At 37.0% G+C, this 21,521-nt stretch overlaps 1 protein-coding gene across 2 annotated transcripts in view; it reads left to right on the forward strand.

The window, feature by feature from the left end:
- LDAH (lipid droplet associated hydrolase) overlaps positions 1–21,521 on the forward strand; it is a 103,385-nt gene that overhangs the window by 32,418 nt on the left and 49,446 nt on the right. For both annotated transcript variants that reach the window (XR_015795181.1, XM_088135637.1), the window contains exon 4: positions 885–1,054. Coding sequence is in view for 1 of the 2 variants with exons in the window: in XM_088135637.1 (XP_087991763.1) it covers positions 885–1,054 (170 nt within the window). In the remaining variant the exon portion in view is untranslated. The remainder of the gene's footprint in view (positions 1–884; positions 1,055–21,521) is intronic.

Raw genomic sequence — 21,521 nt, forward strand, 5'->3', positions numbered from 1 at the left:
GTAGAGTAGATGGGACACTAAATAAGTCACTGAAACTTTCAGGCTTTTAAAACTTACTGTAAGTAATAAACATAATAATAGACTGCTTATAAACATATATATATATATATATGATCTTTCTAGAAAAAAAAATCCCTATCATGTTGGATATAAAAGAAAGTTCTATGCAGTGTTGGAGTGGAACATAAAATACAAAAGGTTGAGAACCATTTATGTCCTAAATAATATTAATATTTTCCAAACTTTGAATGGCTGAGACATACCATTTCTCTGAATAAACCATTTCTAAAATGGTGTGATTCTGGTTCCTTAATAGAATAGGACTTAAGATGCAAATGGCTGAGAGTCTTTGTTGTAAAGATACTCCAGCAACATATTTATTGCCAACTGTTACCTTAAAAAGTAAATTGGCTGCCTTTTGGTTTCAGGATTCAGTTCATTATATGGGCTTTCTAATCTTTAAGATCAGCATCCATGGCTTTGTTTTCTGTTCCTACAGTAAAAACAGAGATTGGGGTGTTCTTTATGGTAATTCTACATCTTTCTTTTGTCCTCCTCCAGGAATTCAGGATGGTCCCCTCTGTTGACTTTCTGGAAGATTTTAAAATCTTGTATATTACAATCTGTCTTTGGTTGATTGTACTGTACTGTGCATTTAAATAAGTTTTAATTAGTGCTGCTGTTTTATTGGTAGTACCCTATTTATTACAAATAATTGAACAACATTAAATAATTATTACCAAAGGAAGGTTTATGAGTAATGTCATCTCAGAGTAATTTCTGGATTATTTTTGAAAGCAGTTGTAAAGAGCTACAGTGAATGCAATGAATCATCTTCAAAGCAAAGGAAATAATTTTATTATTATTTTTTTGCTTGTTTATAGAGATGGTTTCGAATGAAACAGATGATGTTTTTGGGCTTCACGGGCAAGTTGAACACAAACTGAACTTCCTCCGGAAAAATGTGCCAAAAGATGTCAAGCTTGTACTTATTGGACATTCAATTGGCTGTTATATTGCTCTTAAAATTATGAAGCATGCACCAGAACTGGAGGTATGTCAGAGATATATAAACTTGCTCAGCTTTTTCTCTTTCCAATCCCCCCAGCCCAAACTGACCATATTTGTATAACAATAATCTTAATTCTCAGTCACAGAAAATAGACCTGACAGCAAAGGGTTAAGACACTTGGCAAAAATGTTTTTTCTGTTTTTCTGTCTGGGAGATTCCAGTCATCTCTCCTTTCACTTTCTCTGTACTTGTGTTATAGACTATGTAAACTCATCTGTAGCACTGGAGACCATGATTCCTTCATCAAAATTGGCTCAAAAGATTATTATTAAACTGTTGAATACATGGTGCTTTTTAATTAACACTCCTGGCAGGACTGGAATTGGGTAAACTGATGATGAAGAATAGGGAAAATAGTACATTCTAACTTCCTCTACCTGAAGTAAGACTCACAGACTTGTAGAGAAGGAATTTCACCAAGTATCACAGTAATAGGAAGGACAAAAAGGCTGTCACAGAGGCAAGGAATCCAATGGCTCCCCCAAAGAGGAAAAGGTGTGTGGTGGTGATAGGTGACTCCCTACTAAGAAGAAGAGTCAGCAGTCTGCAGACCAGATATGCTATCAAGGCAAGTATATTGTCTCCTAGGTGTGAAGATTCAAGATATAACAAGATATAGAGAAGCTGACCCAAATAATCAAGTCTGCTAACCACTATTTCTTCTGTTTTGTGTTGGAACAAATAATACTGCCAGAAAGAGCCTGGGAAGAATATTGAAAGACTATGAGTAGCTAGGCATGAAAGCAAAAGAACTTGGGGCACAGGTGATGTTTTCATACATACTTCCAATTCGGAAGACATCTTGCTAAGGTTATCTGGAGGGCTTTAAACTAGAGGGGGAGGATGTCATCCCTTCAAGATAAACCAAACTAGGAAACCAAAGTTATGCAGGTCAGTACTGCTTTTTATTATAAAGATATAGTAACAGAATCTTGCAAATCTGAATGTACTTCCCCCCTCCAGGGGGGAAAACCAGGGAGGGTCTTGTCTGAGACATTTTCTTAGGTTACAGTTCTGCCCCAGGCTCAGGTTTCTTTTATCTGACCATTGTCTTGGTAGCTGCTTTTCCTCCTGTCCCTGTAGGCCAGTATTTCTTAAAGTGTGGCCTGAGGACCCCTATGGGTACCCCAAGACTTTCTTAGGGCTCCACAAAATCAAAATTATTTGCCAGTCTATGTTGAAAAATAATATGATACTAAAATGCCATCAAACAATTGTAAGAAGTGGCAGCAAATGCATCAATTTTAATTTTTAATATGGTAAATATCAATAAATATAACCCATACAAACAAAAACTCTTTTGGGATCCTCCATAATTTTTAAAAGTAGGAAGTGGTCCTGAGAGAAAAAAGTTTAAGAAACACTGCTGTAGGCCATTCCCTCTGCCTATTATAGAGGGGGACCATTACCTAGAACCACCCCCAAAACATAAGACCAAAGGTAGCAAACTTTGCAACAAAGAAGGAAGGAGCACTTAAGAATACGCAAGGAGATGCAGGAGGGAAACTTAAAGACATCACTAAAGGACTCAGATGCCTGTACACCTATGCACAGTGTATGGGCAACAAACAGGCAGAACAACAAACAGGCAGAAGTAGAACTAGAAGCTCTAATACAGAAGGGCAAATATGATATTGTCAGTATAACTGAAACTTGATGGGATGGATCTCATGATTGGAACATTGTACTAGAAGTATATCATTTGTTCAGAAGAAACAGACCCAACAAAAGGAGAGATGGAATCACATTATATGTGAAGAATGACTACATCTGTATGGTAATGCATGATGCCAAAGATGAAAACTGTGCTAATAGTTTCTGGATTAATATTAGGGAAGAAAGAAACAAAAATGACATTGTTGTGGGTGTGTACTAGAGACCACACAAATGAGCAGAAGATGCAGATGAAGTCTTCACAAACCAGATGGCCGAGGTATCCATGAAACACACCATTGTGATAATGGGGAATTCCAATCATCCTGATATCAGCTGGGAATCAAATTCTGCATCAAGCAGGAGATCCTACAAGTTCTTGACGTGCCTTGCAGATGATTTCATTGACGAAAAGGTGGAGAAGGGAACTAGAAGACCAGTATATTGAACTTAATACTTACTACTAGGGAGGAAGTAGTCAAAGAAGTGGAATTGGTAGGGATCTTGAGAGATAATGACCATGTAATTCTAGAGTTTGCTGCATTTCAAGCAGGGAGAACTGAAAGTAGTCAAATTAGTATTCTAGATTTTAAGAGAGCTGATCTCAACAGACTAAAAAGTAGGCAGGATTCCATGGATAGAAATCCTGAAGGAAAAACAATTCAGAAGAGTTGACAAATCCTGAAAAATGAGATCCTCAAGGCCCAAACACAATTAATACCAAAGAGGAAACAAAAAGAAGGGGGGAGGGGGGAGACACTGGTGAGATTGGCATGGTTGCATGAAGAACTCCCTGATAAACTTGAGAAATAAAAAGGACAAGTTAAAAAAATGGAAAAAGAGGCATATAGCAAAAGCAGGATATCAGGGAATTGCCTGAATATACAAAGATTGGGTCAGGAAGAAAATGCTCAACATGAGTTAAGGCTCGCAATGAATAGTAACAACAAAGGGTTATTTTGGGGGACTTCCAGGGGAGTAATGGCAGTTTGAAGATGGCTCCATTTTCGTGGAGCTGATGGCTGCGGCAGATAATAGAAGCCAGTGCAGGGTCCAGCTCTTCCGAACCATCTCCTGATAAAGGAGATGACTGGATCACCCGTAAGTACTCCTTACAGAGGCTCCCTGTGAAGAGATTGCAAAATAGTGATCTCCAGCGGGTTGAGCGCTCTGGGAGTTGCAGGCAACATTGAGCCCAAGCCACAGTTCAGAGCCTTCAAAAGGACACTAGATTTGCATGCACTTTCTCTTTAATTGACAATTACTACTTATTATCAATTTATTTGGAAATTAAAAACCTTCTGAAGGGCAAGTTGCTACCCACAGGGAGTATTTCCTTCTATCCTTGAAGAAAGGAAGTTTAAGTAAGTTTAGAGATTAAAAAGAAAAAAATTAACTTTGGGAAAACAGCAAAAAGGAGTTTAGAATCTTGATTGTGGACAGTTAAAGGGCCAGATGGATTTGAAAGAATAGTTCTTATGAACTGTTTCAAATTTTATAAAAATACAGCTGATGATTTTGGAATTAATTGTAGGAAACCTTACTGTGGGAAACTTTTGACTTTGAAAATAAGCAAAAGATAAGACTGGGCTTTGAAGGTTAGCTAGAGGGAACCAGAGAGCAATTAAAGGAGAAGATACCAACTAAAATAATAGAGGAATATTTTTTTACTATAGGAAAAATAAAGTCTGTTTGGGAACAATGTACTCAGGACTTTTAAAATTTTCTGATACTTTCAAAGCGGATCTAATAGAGGATATAGAAGAAAAAAGGATTCTATTGGATAAAACAGAGGCTGAGGATGATTTGAATAGGGATCTTAAAATGGATTTTTAAAAATTGCCAAACTATAAAGGTGATATGGAAGATATGGAAAAAGACATTGTGGATTTGAAAATGGACTTAAAAGTGTTTGACTGCAAGAGTGATATGAAGAAAGAAGTTACATCAGACCTACAAAGTATACTGGTTGATGTTTAACAATTAAAGGGGACATTCAAATTATAAATCAGAAGAATGACTTTGAGAGTTACCTTATTCTGGATTCACAGAAGGGAAGTACTAAATCTTTAAAGTTGTTCCTGAAAACAGACAGGGAGGAAATGATAAGAGATCAACATGTGGGACTTTATTTGAAGAAGGGATTGAATGAAAGTCAAGCCTTTTAAAAATAAGAAAATGGAGTTTAAAGTGGACTTATTTGATCAGGGTTAAATTGTATAAGTTGTGATTTTGGGTTGTACTATTGGAATCTTTTTTTTTTTTTTGGCACCAGGATTTTAAGACAAGGATTTAAAGGGTTTTTTTTAATATGTAAATAAACTATCTCTTATTTGTTACAGAAAGTTATAGGTTAGAATGTAAAGGGGACCTGTTTGATTTAGTTTAAAATATATATGTTATTATTATTGGTATTCTTTATGCCTACAGGGATAAATCTTTTATAGTTTACTTATTAGAGAGTGTTATAAGGATTTATTTGTTTACGGACTTACTTGTTTAAGGTTAAAACATATAGTTTATTACTGGTACTCGTAATGCTTTTGCTGAGTAAGATTGATGATTTTTTAAAATAATTTAGCTATTGTTACGGGGTATGAAATGGGAAGAAGAGATTTTTCTGTAATACTAGAGAAGATGTTAAGTTACTGCAAATGTTTATACTTGTTTGGAGACAGGGGAGTCACTTTTTATATGTCTTTCTCTTTTCTCTTTTTCTTTTTTCTTTTTTGTTTGTATGTCTTTTTAAGTTCTGTATTAGCTTTTATCTGTGTAAAACTTTAATACAAATATTATTTTTAAAAAAGGGGTTATTTGGGGATCTGGAACAACAAGGAAATGGGCGGCTTACTGGTTGGAGAAGATGGCAAAATAGCAATGGGGAGCAGGGAGAAAGTTGATCTACTTAATTCCTACCTTGCATCTGTCTTTTCATAGAAGAAAATAGCAGTCTAATTTGTCCAAAGTGTCACTCTGGTGAGCAGAAGGGAAATTCATATAAAAATGGGTAAGGAATTCATCCCTGTTGCTCTGAATGAATTCAAGTTTCCTGGACCAGATTAATTACATCCCAAGGTGTTAAAGGTGAATGTCATCTCAGAGCCACTGACTAAAATCTTTGAGAAATCCTGGAGCACAGGAGAAGTGCCAGAATACTGGAAAAGAGCCAACAATGTCCCAATTTTTTTTTTTAAAAGAGGAAAAAAGTGGACCCAGGAAACTACAGATCAATCAGCTTGACATCAATACCTCAGAAAATCCTAGAAAAGATCATCAAGCAATAGGTTTGTACGCTCTTAGAAATGAAGAGGGTGATTACCAGAAGCCAGCATGGATTTGTTAAAAAAAACAGATCATGCCCAACAAATGTTATTGCTTTTTTTGACAATGTGACTAGTAGTGGATCAAGGGAATGCTGCGGATATAGTGCACTTAGACTCCAGTAAGGCTTTTGATTAAAGAAGACCACAGCTTGCTTCTTGATAAACTGGAACAATGTTGGATGGATAGTCCCACTACCAGATAGGTTCACAGTTGGCTGAACAACTGCAGCCAATGCATGGTCCTTAATGGGTCTGTGTCCACATGGAGGGAGGTATGCATAGAGGTACATCAGTACTCTTTAATATCTTCATAAATGACTTAGAAGAGGAAATAGAAGGGACAGTGATAAAATTTGCGGATGACACAAAGCATTGGGCGGGGTGGGGGGGATTCCTAAAACCCAGAAGACAGGCTCAAATTTAAAAAGGATCTTGACAGACTTGAACATTGGGCCCCATCCAACAAAATGCTGTTCGATAGTTAGAAATGTAAGATTTTGCACTTAGGCAGGAAAACCCAGATGCACAGGTACAAAAAAGGCAGTATCTGGTTTAGCAGTAGTGCTTGTGAAAAAGATCCTAGGTTTCTTGGTAGACCACAGATTAAACACAGGAAAGAGAGAAGAGAACAGCGACCAAGATAAGAGGCTTGGAAGCTAAATCCTACGAAGAGTGGTTAAAGGAACTTGGTACATTTAGCCTAAAGAAGGGAATAGTAAGAGGAGATACAATAGCAGCCTTCCAATATATGAAGGGATGTCACAGGGAAGAGGGTGTGAGTTTATTCTCCAGAATACCCAAAGGTAAGACAAGAACCAGTGGATAGAAGCTTTACAATCAGAGATCCAAACTTCAAATGAGAAATTTCCTGACTGTGAAAGCTATTAAGCAGTGGAATAGCCTGTGTCCAGAAATTGTAGGTATGGAAATGGGGTCATCACTGGAGTTTCCAAGAAAAGACTGGACAAAGTCTGAGGATTCCAACACTGGGCAGGTGTTGGACGTGAAGACCTGCACGTTTCCTTCCAACCCTAGGGTTTTAATTGTTCTAGGATGTTCTTTATTTCCATTCCATGTGTCCTACTGTACAACAGAGGTCTCCCAGGAAGACGTTTTACGAATTCATTTGCCAAACAGATGGCACTAGATTGAAGGCAAGATGGAATATAAATAACTCATGAAGAAAGGATGTAGATATTAGTTGAATATTTATTCTGTTTATGGCTAATGAATGATCATTAATATAATTCATATTATATTTAATGATCATTCATTAAAACAGTGTCATCTTATTCTTTCTGTTGGCTTCAGCAAATACTTTAGTAACTGTACAACAATATAAAATAAGCATTTAAGTGTGTAGTCATGTATGAATTTATTCCTGTTCTCTTGTTGATTAAAAGTTTCCTTTTCTTAAACTGAGACTACAAATTAGCCTGTACTCCACCCCCAGGGATTAACATTAAAGCTCAAATATCAACTCCCCCCACCTTTTTTAAAAATTTCTTTTCTTTTTTCTTTTCTTTTTTGAGGGGGAGATAATACAGTGCATTGTATTTGTAACTGATGTAATTCTAATATTAAGAGATCTAGGGAAAATCTTTAGACATTTTATTTTATTCTAATAGCTACCTGGTTTCAATTATATTTGATTTGTTGAATTGCCTTTTTTCCCCTCCACATGGCCCCATGGATGTTGCTGGCAGTGTAATGATTTGTCAGTGGGTTGAAACTATAGGTATGTTTAGGATGCTTTGAGAGAGAACAATGTGCCTGAAGTTAAATTATGACAAGTTGCATTTAAGATGTTTCAACAATAGAAAATATTTGCATACGCCTGTTTGTTGCACAACTTCTGTTCCTTTTCCCAAAATAAGTTAACTGCTATATTTTATGACATATGAAGTGTGATAATAAGAAACTTGTGTTTCCATCTCTTCTCTTATTTTTACTGGAATATTTAATTCCCAGGAGAATTCAAGTAAATAAGTGTAGTTTAGTAGCTGGCTGTGTGTCTATGTGTGTGTTTATGACTCTGTATTTGCTATGGGATTCTGGTTTTTGCTTCAAAATGTATAGCTTTTTAAAGGGGTTTTCAATGCTATGTGTTCTTGCTTTGAACTATTTAGTTGTTATTTTAGTAGTTCCTTATTTTTTTCATTCAAAGTGCACCTATTAAAATTTTATTTGAAGGTATTTTTAAAAACTGTGGAAAACCAGAATGCATCTTTGAACTGTGTGGGAGGAACCTGGACCAGGATTCAAAAACGAATGCACTGGGAGTTGTGATCACACCAGCTGACCCTATCACCCCCCTCCGTTGACCTGATGTTTACATTGCTTTGAACTGAGCAGGCACACCAAGTTACCACCATGTGTAGCTTTAGTTATGTAAACTCTCTCCTTCAGCTCTGCAGCTTGGAGGTGCACAGCTGGAGCCAATGCACATGACAGATTGTACCTAGAGGCTCTCCTGGGCTCAAGAAGACTTGAGACTGGGTTTGCCTGAACACTTAATGTACCTTTTTTACATACAGAAGGTATACTGTACTTTATTGCTTTAGTATCAAGGGAAAAAAGAGGGAGAAGGAAGGGGAAAAACCCACAAAAACATATAAAGGGAAAAGGAGAAAAAACATGTTACATATAAGAAGTTATTCGGCCTAATTTGTAAACAGATCATTACATCTTGACTATGTGAAATAATATTGATTGGTTTTCCCATTACATTGATAGAAAGCCAACTAATAAGCAGAAAGCGAATACACATCAGTCAGGCTGCACTGTGAATCTGTGTTTACAACGTCTTGTTATCTTTTGTACTGCTCTCCATGTTTGATAAATCCTTAATTCTTGATAAAGTGCTAAGTTGCAAATTTTTGATCATTTAAAAGTACCTTCAGGTATTTAAATTGAATCGATCTTTGTAACACCATATTAGCAAGTTTATGGATATTAAACCAAAACAGGATAATAGTGGGACAAACCCTCAGATGAGAAAGTGTTCCCTCACTTGTTTTATATTTCCCTCATAATAAGATTGACATCCAGGAATTTTTTGTTCTGTTAGTCTCAGTTTAAAATAATAAGAAACATATTTTATATTCTTTAAGACCTTTAGTCATTTGTTTATTAATATGGGATATTCCAACTCTTTATTCCAGAGTCCTTGCAGATAACTAATATCTACCTTAAACAATGTTATGTACCCTGGTTGAAAAGCAAGAAAAAATGCAATAAGTTTAAGCCAGTGAACATAAACGAATATATAGTAATTGTATTCATGGTAAAAATATTGTTAAAAAAGAGATGGATATGGGTTTTTAAAACAGTTAGAAAAAGGAGTAGGAACTTACAAGTAAAAGATGTATTTGAATGTTCTTTACATGGAGATGGTAGAAGCTCTCAAGTTCTCTTCAGTGAAATCTTCCTCATGATTCATTTGGCTTCCTTTGAAACATATGAAGAGTGAGAATTATGTTATTTAAAAAAGCCACTTAAAACAGTTTTTCTAGGAAGTTACATAGCATTAAAATAGCAAGCCATCCCAAAATAGAGCATAAGTCTGTTATTCCACTATGGTAGTCCAAGTACAATAAGTCCAAGTGCAGTAGTCCAAGGAAAAAGGAAATGGAGAATTAAGATCTGAATGACCAGTAGAATAAATAATATCAAATGGACTTCAGTAACCAGTCTTAACACTTGTGCTTAGTCCTACTGAGATGACAACAACAGTCAAGTCAAATAATATTACTCAAGAACGTAATTTATTTGAGCATTCATCAGCTTGCATTGCCTTTAGTTTCTATTACCAGCCATGTGCATTAGTTGATTTGATTTTTTTTCTCTTATGGTAACATTTTCTCCATACTATTAGATGTTCAGGTTTACAAGATTTAGGTTCATAGGGCTCAAATTCACCTCTGTAAAAGTAGCAGTAATAAAGCAAACTATATCTTATTTTTATTCATTAAATCTATTCCATATACATCTCATCTTTTCTTCAGCAAGTTCAAGTTGGCATGTATAGTCTCCCTCCTGCTACTTAGTCACATGAAATTTCTGCAAAAGAGGTTTGGCTAAATGACTACAACTGGTCCAAGGTTATCCATTTAGTTTCATGACCAATGGCAGTTTATCTCCTATTTCCCTTGTTCTAGTTTAGAGGACTATACTGGTTGTCTTAAATGATCAAGGAGTTGATCCTGTATGTGCTTACTTCAGAGAAGATCCCATTGAGCTCAATAGGAGCTGGCATATAGGATTGGATTATGTAACAGTTAAGCAATTAAGTACTTCATTAAAGCTGTAGCATTGCACCTTATTCTGAGTTGCTTCTATTCTGATTTGTTCTAACAGATTTGCACTTATATTTCAATACATGTTACAAACTTCTGACAATTTAGTGAAGTAGCATTTGCCTTGCTGAGTTGAGGGTCTTCTGAAATGAACTCCTTAGCGGATATTTCTGTCAACAATTGAGATGCCTGTATTTATTACTTTATTAATGAGTAGGCAGATAAGAGAAATACATCTTGTTACATAATAAGAGATATTTGCCAGCAAGGCTGGAAGAAAATACAGTTGTTCAACTCAATAAAATTTCTGGGAAGGAAAGCCAACAGAAATACTGACAAAGGTTTTTTGTTTGTTTGTTTTGGTTTTTTGGTCATTGTTTTCTACAGGAAAATATCTAAATGGTTTATTTACTAACCAATACTAGTGTAATTGGGCAAGCCATGAAAAGGAATGAAAAGATTTATATAGACTGTAAAACGTTTAATCTCTTTAGTAATTCTTAACATATTTATATTGCCTTTTTCAGAAAAGCCTTTTGAAATTCATTTACAAAATTACATACGCTATGAAAGAGAAATGATCTAAAATAGCATCACGAAGCATCTAAGCAACATTAGCAATAAAAATGGGAATGATCCATTTACATAAAGTCAGAGTGGAAACCTAAGTCCTTAAGATCTACTTAGAAATAATCAGGAAGGAAGCAATGCTCACATTCCACGGTAGGTCCATTCACAAGCATTGGACTACCATATAAGAAGCTTTGCTCACTTACCAATTACACTTTATCAGCAAGGTAATAGCAGAGTGCAGGTACATGGGCCTTCAAAAATGAAAGTGAACTAGAAAGTGTTAAAACGTACAGAAGCAAACAGCTAAAGGAATGCATCTTTATATTGAGCAGTATTTTGCCATTGTAATATCATGAGTTGCTTGAACTGGCCATGGAATGGGTCTTTGGAGGAGAATATTGATTTTTGAGATTGGCATTAAAAAAAAGTGGCATTGTATAATCAAAATGTGCTTCATTATTGACAACACTGGAATGTTTCTGAGTACTTTTCCTTGTTCTTCTTCTTTGGATTGTGTGCAGGACTATGGTTTTTAATGTCAAAATGCTAATGTTTGTGATGGTAGGAGGAAGAAAAAGAAATTTGAGTGAGAACGGGCTAGCAGCAGGAGCTCTTGGCTATAGTTCTTCCATGGAAGCTGCCTTTTATGTGCCACACATTTGTATTGATCAGATTACATTTCTAATATCTAGGGAAAAAACAAGTGGGATAAATGTTTGGCTATCTATCTATCTATCTATCTATCTATCTATCTATCTATCTATCTATCTATCTATTTATGGAAGAAAATATTTGTACACTGCTTATCACCTCTAAAAGCATTTTCAGAGCCTGGTTTTAACCATGAAAATCAAAACGCTCTTGTTAAATAAAAACGTTCACCATGTTCTGCTCTTACTAATCCCAGACCTCTAAGATGAGGTGAGCTCATGCCTTTGTGGGTTGAGGGCTGCTTTTGAGTGGTTTTTGAGGAACCTCACTCCAAAAGCTAAGAGGGCATAGACAAAAACTCAGTTTGATTTAATTTAAATGTAATGGAAATGCAATTGATAGGATTATTCCTAGTGTGTTAAATCAATTTTCTCTGCCACATTAAAAAATACAATTCAGTGGCTTTTTTTTTTTTTTTTTTTGAGGGAAGCCTCTCTTTAAGATTTGAGGGTATGCATCCAGGCTATGTGCTGCCAGGTAAGATTTAAAAAAAAAAATACTGGAACAGCTCAGAGGCCAGCCCAAAAAAAGCTTCACTTGGTAATGAAAGGATAAGAGCAGACCAGCCTTTCTGAGGGGAAGAGATTCTGAAGACTGAGTGTAAACAGTGAAAAGGTCTATTTCATTTCACTGCCTGCCTGCCTGCCTGGCACAGAATGAGATCCAGGGATTCATTTTAAGGAAACAGCCAGGGTGAAAGATGAAGAGGAGCAGGGAAGATTGATGTGGCACGAGAATGGAAAAGTTAATGGTTGGAGAGTGTGAGCTGAGGTGCAGAAAGAAATTGAATATATCATTTTGTTACCCGTGTCCCTCTCCAAGACTTCTGGTAATGGTTGTGGTTCTCTGATGAATGTAAATGAAATATTTCGAGAGTACGCCATCTGGTTTAGATGGTAGTATGTTATTTCCACTTTGGTTAAAATTTCATGGTGCATAATTTAGGCAGCATGATATACTCCTCACATAAAATGTCTCTTGGGTGAGTTGAGGCTTTAAAAGAAATAATAGCAAATATTATAATAGCTAGGAAATAATTTGACAGTAGAGCATTAAGGCCATGACAAAGAGCATTCATTCATTTGCCTATTTTCTTTAAGCGATATAGGCTTCAAATATACTGTACCTTGCAATAGGGCTCTATAGAGTGGCTCATTAAATTGTTTGGATTTTTTCGTCCATTTGCCAAGAATGTGCTTAATTTCCGCATCCCTTAATGTTTGATAGTATCTGTGATTAAAGAAAGGATACAAGAAATAGGGAAGCCTTTGAATGTCTACCCAGATAGAAAATGTAGCAAATGTGGATATGCTGACGTTTTAACCCATAGCACAGAACAGCAGAAGGATAAGTGGAGATTAAGTTGAATCAGGCACATAAGGAAGCTGTTTTTCATTCAGGGAAAATACTTTCCAAACTAGCCATTTTAGCCTGAAGGGGGGAACTAAAATCTTACATTTGACTGAGAGGCCATCCCAACTGTAAGATTGTTCCCCCCAATTGACACCAGGTTGCAATCTTCTTCCTGCTTATCTTTTTTTTCTTAAGATCAAGAATCCGTTTACCCGTTTAGGATGCGAGGCTGATTCCTGTCGTTCCCTGAACTAAAACTTCAGTGGGTCTGGACTGGACGTACCTGGCTGCTGTCTGGTCATGCATATGCATTTCATCCAACAGAATTCAGCAGCCCTGCAATATATTTTGCTAAACATTGGTGAAGCTAACACAGTCCAGATTCAGAGGCATCCGAAGCAGAAATATAAAAAGGCATACAAGGAGATGACTTTAAATGGCCAAAGCATAGAGACAAGCCACAGGCTACGAGTAAAGTCATATGCGTCGGGAGCATGTTTCACCAGATGAAATTAGTGCCTCAGTTATGAACTTTCATGGCTAGGTCTAATTTATTCATAGCCATTCACTCTTTCCAGACTGGATTACTACAGCAGTTATCAACCTGGGGCTGCCATTGAAAAGTTACACTCGGATTCTTCTGTTTATAGGAGTGGGCCGCTGAAAGAAAGTTAGATAAACTCTGAAATGACTTCCTTGGCTTACTTTGGGCTTTTGGAGCCAATTTGAAGTGAAGTTTAAAAACCATAAATGTTGTTGGGTAGGCTGTCATTTAAAAAAACATCTATAAAGCTTCAGCTATTGAGCAGTTTAAATTTTAATAAAATAAATTAAACATTTTACATACTTGAACTGAAGTTCCTCTGCTAATCTGATCTAATGAAAACCAACCTGGGACAGAATTGATCTATGCCCTTTGAACTTCACTTTACAGGTAAAGTTCATTTTGTCTCTTCAATATTTGGCAAAGATGGTTCTTTCAGAGAATCTTTGTGTTTCTCAAGATTCCTAGCTGAATTCTTCATTTTTGTTTTCTATGTCTGTTTCTTCCAATTTTAATGGGAAGCTTTTTGATGGGGCTGCGGGGGCGGGGGGAGTGTTGTATCCTTCCATCCACACTCTTTTCTTGTTAGAGCAAAGTTTCTATAGAAACTTGTAGCAGCTAGCGTAAAATACTAGGTTTTCTCATATATATACAGTATAGATAATCTGAGGAAGGCAAACTAGCAATTCCCAAACTTAATATCTATCTAGTGATATCTACTGTACAGTAAACTACACATAATCAAGAAAAAAGCACCAGTGTCATGCATTATGATAGACAAATGTTTCTGGTATAATGTAACAAAAATTGAGGGTGCAAATAGAAGACTGAATTAATGGCCTTTCTTACATCAAGTATTTCCTATCATCTTCTCTGTATCACTCCAAAATGTTAAAATTCCATCAGGATTTTCTTTAATGTTAGGAGACCGGGAGAAGCAGAGAAAAATTATTACCAATAGTGAAATTAAGCAGCTAACGATTTAGCACTTTGGGGGATTTGGGGACAAGATTTCAAAGGGAAAAATGCAATTAAGCAATCCTGTTTAACAGAACAGGATTTATAAGAGTTTCAGTAAGAACTTAAGTGCTCAATAATTACAGTTGGCAACTTTACTAAAAGGTAAAGGACACAAAAATGTTAGACTTATTACAAAAAAAAAAAGGAAAAAATGTTAGAGGTCAGTACATACGTTTGGTAGTTTCTTAAGGAAAGCAGATTAGTCTTTTTTTTTTTCCTATCTCTGCTGTATGGGTGAAGTGTTAGTTTTCAGAAGCACACATAGTACAAAGAGTTAGGTAAGAATGTCAGTTGATTCTAATCCTTCTCAAAGCAGCTTGAAGATATTTGCATTACGTATCAAACTAAACAATTTCTATCCTCTGTCCTCTAGATGCTTTTCCATCGAGACTGTTTTTTATTGGCTTCTGTACTCCTTCCAGGTTCTCTGTGTACTTTGTGTTCTACTTTCAGATGGGATGGGTCGCGTGGGATTATATCTTGCATGCAGGAAGATATGCTTAAATCCTACATGACAACAAGAGTAGTCCAGGCATTGAAGGAAGTTTGAGGATGAATTCTGAGTGCAGCTCCTACTGCTTACCCTCTTAAGCATTGACCGGAGGTTGAGCAACATTACTAATCTCAAAATCAGCTGAGTCCTATGGCACCTTACAAATAAATGGTTCAGTATCTAATAGTTCACAAATCATCTTGTCCATTCATTGCAGGAATATAAAGATGAATGCAAGGAGAGAAAGAGAACTGGCTCTTGTGGGTAGAAGCTCTCAATAAACGTAATGGTTTTTTAATACCTTGCAGTTGTTAATTGATAAGGTAGTTGTAATCTGTCTCACTTGTAACCTACATCTGTATAACGCTCTTCTTCTCCCCTTCTCCCCCCGCCTCACCCCAGTTTAAATCCTATATCAGTTTAGCCATTCGATGCATCTGATGAAGTGAGCTGCAGCTGAGAAAAGCTGAAATCTTTTAATAAAATTTGTTAGTTAGAAAAGGTGCTACCAGACTCCTTCTGATTATGTGTTTCCTGTTGCAGAAGTATATCACGCATCCTTTTTATTGTTGCAGTAGGAAAGCTCTAGGTGCAACGTAAAGTTTGTCAAAACAGTGTACATTTCTCTTTATCATCACATCTACTTTCTGAACAGAAACAAGGCAAGATTCTGTGAGGGAGCTAAACCGTGTGGTGGGAGAGAATAACATTTGATCGTATGCTTCATAATGTAAATAAAACAAATGTCTCTTGGAAAGTGATGGTTTATATTTTTTTTTAAAAAATATTGGTGGCTGCCATAATGGGAACAGCTGAAAGATTCATGATATAGAGCTGTGACACATTTCAGTATGAACTTTTGTACAGTTGTCTTCACCCCAATGAAATACCACTCCTTTCACTTTTTACTTTGACCTCTTTTACTGTTCATGTGCTCTGATGATAATACCTCCAAAACCCTTCTTAGTTGACTTTCTCAAATCACTTCAAATTCTGGCTCTTTCCCCTGTTGCCCCTTTTTGAAAGGACTTGATCTGGATGTAGAGGGATTCTTGGCTAATAAGCACTTCTTCCTAATAAATTATTTTAAAAAGCAGGAGAGATTTCAGAGAAGTTTTTTTTCCTTTCGTGTCTTTGAAAGGCTTTTTACAGAAATCAGTTGGAATTTTTTTTCTAGAGGAAGGGAAGGTGAAGTACCGCCATACTAATAAATGGCCTGGAAGATGTGACTAATGGGATGAAGGCTTTTTGCTGCCTTAAAAGAGAGGCACCTTCTTCCCCCATTGGGGAAGTGGGACCACCCACTAACCATGCAGAACCGATGACATGGGGTTTAGTCAGCCACCTCGCAACATTGAGCTGGAAATTTTGGAATGTCTCATGCAACTCATGTCTGGAGAACACTTGTTTTGCCTGCTTCGTGAAACAAGAATTTTCTGAGATTTAGCTAATTTGGGTTAGTCCCCTTTTTCACAGCTGGCTGGTCTGTAAGGATTTGGGAGAAAGCTAAGGAACTGGGGAGCATACTAAGGCATCTTTAGAGTCATGGTCCAGGTAGCTTTCCCAGCCTGCCACAAGATGCTATGTGGGACACACAGCTTCTTGCAGCAGGCTGGCACATGGAACATCTGGGAGCAGCCGTCTTTGGATCCTATTGGCTGCATTACAGTTAAAATTGTCCAGCCATGGGGACAAGATACAACCAGGTACCCCCGTAGTATACTTTCAAGTAAGCAGACAAAGAGAACTAGGATCTGTCGTCAGACTGATCTGAGTTTTGGAGCCAGAGTGCAATTGCCCGTGTGGGGAACCTCCTGGCTTTCACTTTGATATTCAGTTATTTAAGGTGGTAGTGCTCAACTTGTTACTGTTTGCCTTTTTGCCTTTTTCTTTTTAAGATCTTTAATAATATAGAAATGCTGCTTTTTTTTTTCCTAAATGCATAGCTCATGTTTTTATTCTAGTAACTCTCCACTGAATTAAATGGCAGGTTATATTTATATAGATACACTCAGCAAAATAATTAAATAACTTTGCCAACTGTTCAGTATATATATATTTTTTCCTGAGAATGTAATCCTGTCACAGCATTCATAAATCTTCAGGTCAGGAGTTTTTAAGTAGTAAAAATCAATAATGGCAAACAGTCTTTCCTGAAAGACATGTTTACCCATCATTATCATTTTTTTTTCTTTCAGTATAAAATCCCAGTACAAACTGGGCAACTCTGAGATCCAAAGGGCTCAACTGATTGTGAATTGACTATGCATTTTAAAACATATCTGATTCTTCTGATATTCTGGTCGTATTCTGGTCTCTGTGGCAGAAGCCAAGACTGTTTAGTGTCTTTGTGCACATGTTCCTAAAATACAGGGATGGATTTTCTGAACGTTTCTCTTGGAAAATCTCTGATGTGAATGCTTTGACTGTGCATGAAAACCTGACTCATATTCTGATTTTTTTTCACCTGTTAGGAGAGTTGTGATATTGCATTTCTTGCAACAGAAGAGGGCTAAGCTAAATAATCTTATGGTCCCTTCCAACTTTCTTATTCCTTAGTAAGAGATACAAAATGTTTTGTTTTCTTAAGCAATGGCCTTGCCTGAATTAAGCTATGAAATCCTAGCACACAGTGAAAGTATCTTTGTGGATATATTTAAAAAAAAAACATTCCTACCCTAGTGTCGGTCTTGGCTGGAATTTCTGGGCTGTAGCAACTATGAGATACATATCAAACGACCATAAACCACGGCCTTGCAAATGCAACCATAAAAGTCTGTGGCTTCTGTTGTTATGTCCATGTGACATTGCTACTCCGCGAGTTGCTCTAACTTCCAGTAAGCTTCTGGGTGCAATTCAAGGTGCAAGCTATCAGCTATAAAACCGAGCATGGCATAGGAATGGGTTATTTGTAGGACCACCTGCTCCCAAGGGTATCTTCCCATCTCACGTGTTCCAGCAGAGAGGGCATATCTGGGTCTCCTCATTGAAACATTGTCACCTTGTGGGACCCACAAAGTGTGCTTTCTCGGTGGCCACCCTGCCCTTTGGAATGATTTTCTGTCCAACATATGGTTAGCCTTACTCTCCAAGCTTTTAGAAAGGCAGTTATGACCTCCTCTTTCCCTGGGCCTTTTGATCAGGATACGCAGAGTTCCTAATTTTACGGGTCATAGTATATTTTTGTTCTGATCACTATTTTAATGATTTAGTTGTTTTTTAATGGCATGCATTGTTTTCTTTTGTAGTTGTTGCTTGCTGATTTATTGTAGGCTGCCCAGAGTTATGTTCTTTAAGTTGGGCAGTCATATAAATAAATAAATTAAATTAGTCAGCCATGACACATTCTGATGGCCTGACAAGAGAGAAGAATTTGGGTGTCTGAAAGCAATACATATGTATTTATTATTGTCGTATATGAGTGAATAACCAACTGTTTTCAAGGCTAGTAAATGCATGTAGTACTGTATCTTTTCTAGGCACAGTGAAGATTCATAGATGAGAAATGCATAAGAAACAACCTGGAAAGAAAAAGAAATTCTTTTTGTATGTTGTCCAGTTGCAATATAATACAGAAATTCATCCCATGATCTCCCAAGATACTAAGATCATAACTTTTTTTTTTTAATTTAATAGGATGCTACTTACTTTTCATATTGTCAGGTGGATTCTTAAAAGCATTGAACAAAGTCAGGTTTCCATAAGGGATGAATTAAAGTGTGATGGTTATGCACACAAAATTTGATTTAGCTATCCAAGTTTGGCAGTTACAAAGTAAGATCAACTGATCAGTCAGCACATGACATTAAGGACTCCAGAACAACTTGTCTGAATGTACTAGAATGAGTTAGGGTTAGGGTTAGCTAGCTCTTTTTCTCTCTTTGTGCATATTTAAAAATTTCTTTAGTAACATTAATTTTAAAAAATAATAGGTACAGTAAAATGACTTAAGATTCTTTGATTTCAAATACTATTAAGAATAGATTAAAATAAGATAGATTGCCATGCATCTTTCCATTTGTCTTTATCAGAAGGAAGTCAATGTACATTGATATTCACATGGGGGAAGAACATGTACATGGCTGTTTAGTAATGATGTGCACATAATGAGAAATGTGCTTTGTTTCAGGCTTGAAGCAAAGTAGCCTCCCTAAGTATTCCATTGGAACATTCCAAATTGGCTGATTTTCAGCTTGGGGCAAAACTGGAGACAACTTGAGTATCCCATCATAAGAAAGAGATCAAGTGTTCCACTCATTGAAACAATAAGCCCATTTAGTCGTTCATTTCCATGTAATGCATATAAAAAATAGCGTGGCAAACATCACCCTCCGTAAAGCTATCCAAGACTATAGTCCAACTGTCTGCAGCAGAGAACGCTACATGTGAAAGTCCTCATTATCAGGATTCCAGCTCACGTGGACAGTTTTGCGTGTAGAATTCTACACACATCCCTTCTACAAACAGTCACACTGTGCTTGCAGATTGCTGACATCACAGTATAGAGGGGACACAATTGTTCCTCACTACTTGGTAGTACATCAGAGACCAGCAAACCAACCCAAACCAGAATACTACAACTAGTTGTCTTGGCACTTATAACTTACAAATGAGCAATAATCTAAATTCTCTCTTCCAATAAGTGGAAGATGGGTTATGGTTTAAAAAATTAATTAACTGATATAAAATATTAATACCCCTATTAGCCATGAATTTAAGTAAAAAAAAAGTTTATCTGCAATTTTCGAACTGGGATATCTCAAAGAGTTGAGTTTATCATGTGAATAAGGGTCAAAATTCTATTCCTGTCTGAACTCCTTCCAAGTATAATGTTGAAAATACAATAGAATTATGACTAGAAAAAGGAATCAAGCTTCTGACAAGATATCAGAAAAGTCACATAATACTGTTCTAACACCATCACTTCTGCTTGTGGTAAAAGAAGTTCAGACACCAGCTGGGGGCACCACCTTCTGCTACAAGATCATTAGGCTTATTAGAAAAATCAAATCTTTGAGCCAGTTTTGTCTTTCCTCTCCCATGACCTACAGAAAGGGCAGAGAGCCACCCAGTGAAGGGTGCACTTCACACACAGGTTTGGGGGATAACTGAGATACCTATTTTAGGGCTTCATGATAGTTTTTGACACTTCCCTGTCTCAACATGGCCGTCTGTTTTTGGCCATCATGGTTGGAAGGCCCACTCCTGTTCTATCTGCTTTGTCTGTCTTTCTCAGTTACAGCTTTAAAGATTGCATGTTTTAATTGCAAAGGGAGATAAATTGAACAGGAATTCTCTCTTCTGTAAGTAGTGCCCATGCTACATTGCCTTAAAACTAAAAGCTTAGTAGCAACTGGTTAGTACTTGGATAGGAGATCCCAAGTCTATAGGTTAGGATGAGAGATCAAAACAAATAAAGTAAAAATGAATAAATAGAAGACAATGGCAAATCATTTCTGTATTGTTGTTTCTTTCTTTCTTTTTAAAGTGAAAGCAACACCCAAGTTGCATTACAACTAAAAGGAGTGAGGTGGGATGAGAGGCACAGCAGGCTACCTGAATCCAGGAGCCAGATACTTGTTCATGAAGCTGTAGTGGTTGTATAACAGTAGAAGTAGTTGCAGTTGGTCACAGCAGCCTACTCTACTCCTTAAGCCGCTCATTCTCCCTCTCTCTTCAGTAGCAGAGCAGAGTCCAGAATGGTTCTTCCGGCCATGGGCCAAAAGGCCTGCTGCTTGTTCCCAACAGTCCTTCTTCCACATTACCCCATTCAGTCTAAGCCAGCCTTTTTCAACTGGGGTTCCACAGAACTCTAGAGTTCCACGAGATATGGTGACTGGGAAAAAAAATCATTTTTTGAATTTCATGTGCCTCACAATAGTGGTTACAGCGGTGGGAAGTTTTGCATCCCATGACTTACCTGCTGGCCTGTTGCTTTGCAGTTGTAAATGTTGTAAAATGTGGATTTTGTAGGTGAGAAGTGAATTCTATTGTGAAGTTTCCATGTTTTTTATGATTTTTATGCAGGAGTTGCCTGAGACTTGAACATTATTTCAAGGGTTCCTTCAGGATAAAAAGATTGAGAAAGACTGGTCTAAGCCAATGGCTACAGGGGTATGGCCAATCTCACCCTCTATACCAGCTAGACTGGAATTTGGGTCTGGGGGAAGATTCAGTCAGAAGACACCTAGAACAGTGTAATGGTTAAAATGTTGAACTGGCACTGGGGAGACCCCAGTTTTAATCTACCCACAGCCACAGACCTTGGTCAGCCACTCACTCTCAGTTCAACCCATCTCACCAGTTTGCTGTGGGGAAAACAGGAGGAAATGACTACCATATATACCACCTTGAATTCCTGAATGAAAAGACAGGATACAAATCTAATAAATAAATACAAGTCCAGTTGTGGAACACGTAATACTCAGAACAGTGCTGCTGTACAAGTGGCTCTGGTGTATGAAACAAAACAACATAAACT

Source organism: Python bivittatus, unplaced genomic scaffold, assembly GCF_059951505.1.
Source record: "Python bivittatus isolate LINGU-HERP-01145 unplaced genomic scaffold, Pbiv_v1 ctg000020_np1212, whole genome shotgun sequence".
Classification (NCBI taxonomy): Eukaryota; Metazoa; Chordata; class Lepidosauria; order Squamata; family Pythonidae; genus Python; species Python bivittatus.